Genomic DNA, 10,425 nt, shown 5'->3' on the forward strand with positions numbered 1-10,425 from the left:
TCCAAATTTAATAGCATTGGCTCCTCAGAGTTACTTACAGCTGGGAATAACTCTACTTCAACCGGAAGTTTAAATGACCTCATGCACTAGAGCTACATCTTTTTGCAGGTTCGCGAGAAGCTACCCATATTAGAGATGTTGTTAATCGGCAATCTTTTTTTTTTTTCCTCCAATTAACCAAAGAATGAAATCTTACTCATACCCTTTTAAATCTCTTTGCTCTCAATCAACTGTTATTTATGCTAATTTATCTCACTTACACCGTTGGCAAGTTCTCGTAGAACTTTACTGAGGACACTAAATCGATTGGTAATGACGACAAACTTGAGCTGAAATTCGATTCCTTGAGTCCTTGCTGGTTAGCTAACAACCAATTGCTTTTAAATGGAGAGATCGAGGACACATTTATATCAAATCAACCTTTATTTTTGGCTTTTTTGTCCAAAAAAAAACCCTTGCTCAATTCATTAGGGTTTTTTTCCGCTCTTTTGAAAACTGTTACTTGTAAGAATAAAACTTTTCAAAATGAAAAAAGTAATTATTCAAAAATTTTCTCAAAATCTAAGATAGAGGTAAAATAATCAAACAAGAACAGCAACTTAAAAGTAATGCTTTTGAGCCAAGAGTGCAGCCGACTGTATATCCCTCTCTAGCTTACGCTATGGTTAGTAATGGTTAAATTCAGTATTTGGTATCGAACTTAGTACCAATCCCAATTATCACGTTAGGGTAAAAAAAAAAACTTAAATAAACAACCCATAGCAAATTAAATAAACGAGACGCTTAGCATAAATATAAACGTAACACTGAGTTGTCACAGGAAAAATGGCATTGAACATCCCAAGTGGTCAAATTAGCCTGTTGCTACTTTCCAGGAAACCATACTCCAACTTTGCAATTTGCATGGCTGTATAGCCAGTTTAATTCTCTAAAATCAAGGCGGTTAAAAATAGAGTAGGTTAAGCATCAAATTGCTTTATAGGAGCTCCAATTATACTACACCTTAGCACGAGGGTCGACATATTAGGTTGAAGCGGCTGGTGATAGAATGGCTAGGCGTGCTCACACTCGCGAATATTGGAAATGGAGTCACCATTTGCAAATTCGAAACTTGTAACAAGGAGGTTTCATTTTTTATTAATAATGGATTCAGAACCTTGACACATAAAATCTTGTCTTCCCCAGTTTTTACTTTTTAGTCACTTTCACAATTTTGGGACCCTAGAATTGCGTCCTCATTTGACATATTTATTGTCCTTGCCATTTGTAAATAAACTTGGACATGGCCTCAGAATTCCAATTCCCAAAAGTAAAATTTTTTTAATGTTCGCGTTCAATTTTAGACCAGTTCTTTATAAAGAAATCGTAGACCATTTGAATGGTGAGTCCGGTCCAATTGAGACACCAAGTCCAATATTGCAATATCATTTCTCAGTAAGCCCAATCTTGTAAGTCAACCGCCACGAAGCCAGGCCTACTGCACCATCGTACATTACTTTTTTTCCTTTTCGTTTTTCGCAAGAAGAAATGTCAATATTAATGTCAAAAGTGTCAATTGTTTACATTAACATAATATATAAAACAATCTACTCTGGCATATATTTTAATTTTTATTAAAATTTTAAGTTGCAACCCCAGTATTATTATTATTATTTTTTTTTTAATAAAAAAGTCAGAATGATTTGTTTATTAAAATATTTAATCAAACAAATAAGTTACTTAAGTTCAATTTGATACAAACTTCAATAGATTAAATTCAAATTTTAGTCAATAGATTAAACTTCAATATTTAGTCAAAATTGAACACAAAATTCAAATAGAATAAAAATTTAACCAAATTTCAAGAGAATGGGATTTGACTTTGATTAAGTTATTTATACATGCAAGCAGGTAGGTAGTCATCACTCTTCTACATTGTTTGGCGAAAGGAAGACTGGAATAGATGCTAAACCACAGTTATAGATGTCATATAATTGAATTATTTGAAATATATTTTAACAAGTGCATATTAGGTAGTCGGTATATGAACCCTTCCTTTTAATACCCTTCATCACCTCAAATATTCGTAAATTGTACTGCAAATGTCTAAAAATTAGCAATGAATACACCTCGAGAATATAAAAATATAGAACAACTTTTTTATGTTTCGAAGATTTGATGATTAAGAATTATTTGCATACTAGTGTTTTCCAAACATAATTAGCTTCTTTACCTTGAGTCATTTAATTCTTTCATATTTTCGGACGACAACAGTTATCAGCCCAAAAAACACCAAGTCTGCCAGAATCTAAAAAGCTCAAGTTATCCGTCTCATGGAGGACTGGGGAAAGGAGATGATTTTGGGGGGGAACAATGATATATGTTAAGGGAAGATTTGGGGCTTTTCATAAATTCAACAAAAATGAGGGCTCGTTTTCGGATATCGTGAGTACTTCTCTTTGATGGTCAATATATCGTTAATAATTTGCCAATTACTAAAATAATAATAGTGCTGCAACTGACAATTTGATGGTCAATATATCGTCAATAATTTGATAATCACGAAATTGTCACTAATGACGGGCGCCGAAACGTGCCGTGGGTTAGCGGGGTTGACTTCCGGAGGAGAAATCGAACTCTACTCAAATCAGTCCCCATACATAATAATAGTTTTAGAATCCTAAGTAACGTTATTATTTATTTAACTTTTCATACAAAGTTTGGTTTATGTTTAAGATATATCGTCTTAAAAAAAGCGTCACTACTAAGCACCTTAGCCCTATTGTACTTATCTAAATTCGTACTCATCATCCTTAAACATATACCAAGTTACGTACATGATAAAATATTACATCTTTTAATGTGATATTGAGGCGAGTATCTTTTTAATTTTGTTTGTTAAACTAAAATTGAGTTGTATTTTATAAACCTACTTGATTATTTTAGGTCGAAAGGTCAACAAGAAAAAGAAAAGGATAAAGTGTATGATAGTATAAAAGATTAGAACATAAAACTAAAAGAGGAAAAGATTTGATATTATTTGGGAGTTTAGAAAATAAATGAATATTATTAATTAAACCAGAAAAGTAAAAAAAAAAAAAAAAACAACAACTGAAATCGGTTTTGTAAATTAAGTAACTTAGAGAAAAATATTGTTAATTATGGTAAAGTTGAAGACATATCACTGTAGCCAGGGATATTCATCGACCAAAAATCGGGAATTCGGTAAAAAAAAAAAAAAAAAAGGTTTTTTTTCCATCCAAAAGTCAATATTCGGAAGGTCCAAACTTCTAATTGGAAGTCTGGATTTTGGTAACTGGATTTCGGCCAGATGACTATTAATTCTGTAAAATATTCAAAATTTTCAATTAAACACGTCATGTCATGTGTACATAAGAATCCTTTTGGAATTCGGCCAGTAATAGGAAATTCGAGAATTCAATTTTAGAATTCATTCCAAAACTGTTTCACCAAATATAAAAGCTTGGATATAAATTGATCTTACTGAAGTCCAAATTATCAAATTTTGAAATTCAACTTAGATTGGTTCGGCCGATTTTTTGGCTTTTTTGGCTTTTTTCCCCTGAGTCTGACTGTAACATACGTCAGTTTGCGTTTGAGGGCATGAATCGTGAAACAACTTTCCATTCCTTTCCTGCAAATTTGTGTTGGAGAATAAGAAAAAGTAATTGGCACGTGGTGTTTACCATCATGGAATTGTGCACGTGCCATAATTTGCAGTGGTAGTACTAGTTTACTGGTGAAGGGACGGCGTGTCGATAATACAGTTTGAGGTAGCAGCAGTGGGTCAGCGGCCAGCGTGTATCTGAGTTGAGCAATTACGTAGTCAATTTTGAAGAGGATATGTATCTGCCCAGAGCCATTACTCGTTAGCCAGGGCCTAGCCGTCTTTCCAAGACTTCAAAACAAATGCAGGTGGCCGCAATAGCCAATACCGGTGGCGGAGCCAACCATCCTAACTTCAAAACAAACGTGTGTGGCCATAATAGTATAGCCAATACCAGTGGCGAATAATTAGGGTTGCAAACGAATCGAGTCGCTCGCGTCAAGTTCGAGTCGAGCTTGACCTGACTCGAGTTGAAATCGATCTCAAAATATTAAACTCGTTAGACTCTCGAGCTCGAGTATATATATAGTATTTTTTATTTTTTTATTTTAAGTATATATATATATTTTTATTTTAAGTGTGTATATATACATTTTTTATTTTCTTATTTTAATAGTAAAATTACATATATATCCTTAATATTTTTTTATTTATTTAAAAAATTATTTTATTTATTTTTAAAAAATAAAATAATTATTTTTATTTTTTTCAAGTTCGAGCTCGGCTCGAATTCGAATTGATTCGAGCCGAGCTCGAGCTTCAAATTGCCGGCTCGTCGACCTCGAGTTCGAGTTCGAGTTTGGTAAAATTTAGTCGAGACTTGGCTCAATTAACTCAAAACTCGACTTGATTCAACTCGTTTGCAACCCTAGGCGGAACCAACCATCCTTAAGGTCAAGCAGGTCAATTTCCGACGGTATATATGCTGAAATAAATTGAATGAAAGTCTATATAAAACATGTTTTTTTTTAATTATATAAAAACATGTTTTCGAGTTTAAATTATACTCAAATTTAGCAATAAAAATCACTCTACCAACTTGTGTTTCGAAACATCAATAGAGCTCATACTTGAATTAATATCCACATTTTTCAATGGATTGAGGATACGTTAAAATGGTGAACCGAACCGAACCAAACCACTTTCAAAACTTGCAATAGCTTTGACTGCGGTTACCAATTCTTATTTTTCAGCCATTTTCGCAGGTCAACAATTAAAGCTTCCACCTGCCATTTTTTTTGCAATGTTCAACGACACGATGAGTCAGCCGCTCCTGCTTCTCTCGGTTCGTGACCGACCCTGCAGAAATGGGGAAAAAAAAAGGGTGCTAATCTTTTGAAATTAAAGGCCATTTTTGTGGAATCTTGAAGGGGGATGAGTGCCGAAAGTAGTTGGGATTAAGAAAAGAAGAAGGAGATGATGATTAGCATTCGTATTTTGAGATTGTCAATCTTTGAATCCGAATTGCAGCTTTAGTCCGGTGAGCAAATAAAGAAGGGCTCTTAAGCTCAATAGTCTCCATAGAACAGCATATTGAATCATTGATTTTTGAGTGTAAAGCGGTTGAACGTTAATTAAATTACTGTAAACCCTATGCAGGATTTGTCTTAATTTGGAATCGCCTGCCTACCTCTACACCTGGGCGGTTAAAAAACTGGAATCTCAAGTTGAACAGTACAATCTGCATGATATGTAGTACCTGCCCTGAATTAATTACGGAAACGAACCCGCTAAGTATAACACGAAATCGTCAACTTCAAACTTTATTTTTAAAGAAAAGAAAAAGGAGTTATAATTTAAACAATGGCGTATTAATTAATTCATGGAGTTGTGCGTATGAGTACCAATTGTAAATGTACTTGTCGGACGATGCTACGTACTTCTCAACCAATATTATAAAACCCGATGACCATTTCCATCTCTACTAACATATTATAAATTTGCATCTTCATTTTATCAATGGACTCTCTAAAACAAAAAGACCTTGCAGCGACCGGTAGCTTTCATTTGATTGCTGCACGTACCTATGATTGTCAAGCATTAAAGGAAATGCAAGTTAATTTCTTGACCTTGGTTTTCTCTTTAATTTGTAAATAATTAAGAGCCTGTTTTTTTTTTATAGAAAAAAATTATATTATAATGATGTGATAGTATATATATATATATATATATATACTATATATGAGGTAAATAAGTAATAAAAAAATATGCTATTTCCAAAAAAAAAGCTTTGAAACATTCACAATTCAAATGGGACCTAAGTCTTAAGTGCTTGTGGGGACGTACGTAGTACCTGCAGCTTTTACCAATTCGAAGTCATTTTTCTACGGGAAAAAAAAAAAAACTGTTCCCATTGGCAAAATTCAACTCTTCGACCAAGTTGCTCCTCAGCCTTAATTGTTCTTGTCTCCCCCGTCACCCCTCCCTCTTTCTGTTTATTTTTTTTCCCTTCCCGCGCTATAACTGGATCTCGTAGCTAGCACGGTTGACGCAGAAGGGAATAGATTGGTGTGTTTCTTACATTTACAAAATTAATAAAACGAAGGCTCACACATTTGAACTTTGAAGCAAAATACATTCGAACTTTGAGGAAACAAAATACACATCAACTTTCGTCTACGTAGAGTTTACTTTATGACTAAAAGCTGCGACTGAAATTTTTTTTTTTTTTTTACTTTAAGTAATGTGAAGCATTAATTTACTTTTTTTTTTTACCCTTTTATCTAGCTTATTTTAAATGACATAATAAAAAGTCGAGATAGGGGACGAGCATTGCATTTAATATGTTTTAAGTGAAAAATGATAAATTCCAGTAATTAGGTTTCAGAACATAATTTCAAAAAATGTTCTTAAAAGAGAAAAAAGCTGATTATGACTAAATCTTAAAAGTACATCCCAAAAAAAAAAAAAAAAAAAAAAAGAAGAGTGGAAGTTTTGGGGAATGCTTCTTAATCGACCTTTCAGACATATCGACGGTTCCTTGGTCAAAGGAACTAGAAAACAGAAGAAGAGGCCTACTCTAGACTCTAGTAGTAAAAGAATAGAAAGTGAAGATGATTGCCAGGTTATATGGGCCATGGTCCACCGGTACTTGTCGGCACCCTTCGCATTTTTTTTTTTACTATTTTTTTGTTTTGTTTTGGCAGTGTTTTGCGGGTTTTTTGTGCGGTGGGGTTGTGTTGTGGGGCCGGCGCGGGCGCGGGGGTGGTTAGGAGTAGTGGCCCCTTGCTGATGCATGCATGTTATGGAATAATGGAAGCGTCAAGGGATAATTTCTCAAAACATCTCGTAAGGTTTTTGATAATACCACTTAGCGCCCTAAACTTAAAAAAATTGTTATAGATCTCCGTGAACATTTTTCTTTTTGTAACTTTGTGAGCCCATCTCAAAGTATAAGATTAAAAAGCTCATTTTGGGACAATGAAGATAATTTAACATTCCAAAATTCTCGGTTTGTCTTGGTTTGTTGGTAGTCATGACAGAGCAATTTAGTCTATTAACATTTAAAACCTTGATAAATGTGGTTTTGTAATAGGAACTTACAGGTTTTTAGGAAGGTTGAAAGATCCTTTAATAGTTTTTTTTCTTATCATAATTTGGATATAAAACACTAAAAATTTTAACTAATTTACAAAACAGATAAAAATCACTTCAAGAGATTTACAGATTAGAACTTAACATCTTGCACAAACATTTCAAATAAGTCCCTTTATCCTTTCTCTTTTTTTTTTTTTTTGTCTTTTTCTAGTTTGATTCGGACAAAGAAAATCTAAACAATTTTATAAAACTCCTTAAACTCATAAAAAAACTTTACACTAACTAAATGTTGTTTTTCATTCAGTGCCTTGAGGGATAAATGAATTAAAAATAAATGTGGATTCAGTATTATATTTCTAAATAAACACCCGTAACTGAACTGCAGCACTTTCACGAAAAATGTTTACTATTTTGTGAAAAAATAACTTCAGCCTAATCCTGATTGAGTGCCTTTTGTAACTTGAAAACATCTCAAATATATTTTTAATTTTTTTTCTCCTGTTAAAAAGATAGTTACTTTTGCTTTCGGTAGCTAGATTTTGTGCCATTAAACTTATGCCTCCAATCCATACTTTTTGTCTTTGTTTTCAATATCTAATTAATATACTTATAATTCTATGAAATAGTAGAACAATAAAGGACAATTTCAACCAAAAAAAAAAAAAAAGAATCCTCTATCTACTAGGATGAGCATTTCAATCAGATATTTTGAAATGGATGGATAATGTTACAAGAAGTTGATAATAGGGGAAGTCGGTAATATATTTTAAATCGTAAGGGTACTACGTGGTATTATAAGAAACCTCAAGGGAGGTTTCCAAAATCGTCCCAAGCCTCAATCCATCATGTCATGTAACTCGGGGGATGATGACCAAATAATACCAAGCCGGAGCCCAGGTGAAGAAAGAGAATCCATGTGCTGTTAGAAACAGAGTCAAAATAATACTAATAATCTTTTGACAAAAAAAAAAAAAACTAATAATCAAGATATGGATGGACGTATGATCAATCCATCTTACGCTCCTGCCACACGTATCTTACACACACACACACACACACACGAAAGAGACAAAGAGACTCGGCAAAACAATTGTCATTGTTGAGCTCTTCAATACCTTAGAAAAGTCTCGTCTCTGACTATCAACGCTCTAGGAGCAAGCCAGGAGAAAGCCAGAAAGGATGAGGTTCCTGTTTTCCGTGTTTTGACTTTGGCATTTTGAACATCTTTCGACCTTCTAGTTTCTCCCCAGCCCACATCATTAATGCACACACGTATATATATACTCCTTTCTCTCCTCCCAACTCCATCAAACCAATTCACCACAGCTCTAGTTCTTCTCCTTGTTCATCAACTACTCAATTATATCAACCACAAAACAAAACTTTCTGCTTAATTTCGATCAAACATATAGAACTTCTACTTCTGATCGACTGATCATTCGTCCTTGCTCCTTGAACTAAGTTTAGTTAATCCTCATCCGGGCTAATACTACTATTCTCAATTGTTTTCCTCTACTAATGGACGCAATTGAAGTTCCTCCATTTTTTCTCTGCCCCATTTCTCTTCAGATCATGAAAGACCCCGTTACAGTCTCCACAGGCATAACATATGATCGCGAGAGTATAGAAAAATGGCTAATTTCGGGGAAGAACACTACATGTCCGGTTACCAAACAAGTCCTTACAGATTCAGAATTGACTCCAAACATCACCCTCCGACGAGTAATCCAATCATGGTGCACGGTCAACGCTTCCCACGGCATCGAAAGGTTTCCCACACCTAAAGCTCCAATCAGCAAAGCCCAACTCGTGAAGATTCTCAATGAAGCTCAGTCCCCACAGCTGCAAATCAAGTGTCTGAGAAGATTGAGATCCATTGCTTCCCACAACGAGACCAACAAAAGATGCATGGAAACCGTAGGAGCAGCCGATTTCTTAGCTTCAATTATCAACAACATCGAAGAAGTATCCATACCAACACCGGCGTCATCAGCTACTGATGATCATCATGGCATATTCGAACATAATACGTTGGAGTCGACAAAAGCAAGCGATGAAGCCTTAAGTCTACTTTGTCATCTGCAACTATCCGAAGATAGGCTTAAAACCCTCTTCCAGAGAAATGCAAAACTCATCGACTCCTTGGTTCGTGTCATGCAACGTGGGAACTACGAATCTCGTGCCTATGCAGTTCTGTTGTTGAAATCCATGTCCGAAGTAGTCGATCCAATGCAGTTGACCAGTCTAAAAACTGAATTTTTCGTCGAACTAATCCAAATCTTGCACGATCAGATCTCGCGCAAGGCATCAAAGGCAACATTGAAGCTACTAATCAACGTGTGTCCAGAAGGAAGAAACAGAATCAAGGCCGCCGAAGCTGGCGCTGTCCCTGTATTGATTGATCTCCTTCTTGATTCTACGGAGAAAAGGGCGACAGAAATGATTCTGATAGTGTTAGAACAAGTCTGCCAATGTGCTGAAGGAAGAGCTGAGCTCTTGAAGCGCGGCGCAGGGTTGGCTATCATATCGAAAAAGATACTCAGGGTTTCTCAAGTGGCAAGTGATAGAGCTGTGAAGATTCTTCATTCCATTTCTAGATTCTCTGCAACCACAAGTGTTCTTCAAGAAATGTTGAGTTTGGGGGTGGTGTCTAAGCTGTGTTTGGTGCTTCAAGTTGATTGCGGAAGCAAGACTAAGGAAAGAGCTAGAGAAATCCTTAAATTGCATGCTAGGACTTGGAATAATTCTCCATGCATTCCCACCAGTTTGCGGCCTTCATACCCATGTTAATTAATTGGGAGGATAAACTAGTTGTTAGAGATTAGTGCTGATTTTTGTGTAGATAATAGGATTCAATTGTAATTAGACAATTACACTGGGCCAAATTCTACGGCCGTAGATACTGAACCTTGGCGAAAATTTCAATTGACGCGAATAATACTTGTGCAGAATTCGTGTTATCATCGTAAATTCATAATAGCCTCTTATTTCTTTTCTACACGATTAATCTTTTCTTGTAGCATGCGCAGTTGTTGTCTCAATTATGCAGCTGTAGTGTTGAATTAACAATTGCAGCAAATGATGGAAAACGAGGAAAGGAGTTGTTAAGCCTAATGAGGCTTTGGACTTGTACCACAGGGCGGCGCCGTTCGTCTAAACAAGTTGATAATCTACTCCTTCATGACAATCCTGAGATATTCAACACCTTGACTGATATTCCATATAGAAAATTACCTTCTTCATTGCAGTTTTTTGTTTATTACAGTGGAAGATGAGACGGA

The 10,425-nt window shown here is 35.1% G+C and overlaps 1 protein-coding gene across 1 annotated transcript; it reads left to right on the forward strand.

The window, feature by feature from the left end:
* The first annotated feature begins 8,391 nt into the window (after positions 1–8,391).
* LOC140008361 (E3 ubiquitin-protein ligase PUB22-like) lies at positions 8,392–10,114 on the forward strand. Its single transcript, XM_072052410.1, has one exon. The coding sequence runs from the start codon at positions 8,663–8,665 to the stop codon at positions 9,932–9,934; it is 1,272 nt and encodes a 423-aa protein (XP_071908511.1). The 5' UTR covers positions 8,392–8,662; the 3' UTR covers positions 9,935–10,114.
* The last annotated feature ends 311 nt before the right edge of the window (positions 10,115–10,425 follow it).

The sequence above is a fragment of the Coffea arabica genome, chromosome 6c (genome assembly GCF_036785885.1).
Source record: "Coffea arabica cultivar ET-39 chromosome 6c, Coffea Arabica ET-39 HiFi, whole genome shotgun sequence".
Lineage (NCBI taxonomy): Eukaryota > Viridiplantae > Streptophyta > Magnoliopsida > Gentianales > Rubiaceae > Coffea > Coffea arabica.

Excerpts from the sequence above, each read along its gene's own strand:
- LOC140008361 (XM_072052410.1), top strand. The coding sequence starts at position 8,663 with ATGGACGCAATTGAAGTTCCTCCATTTTTTCTCTGCCCCATTTCTCTT.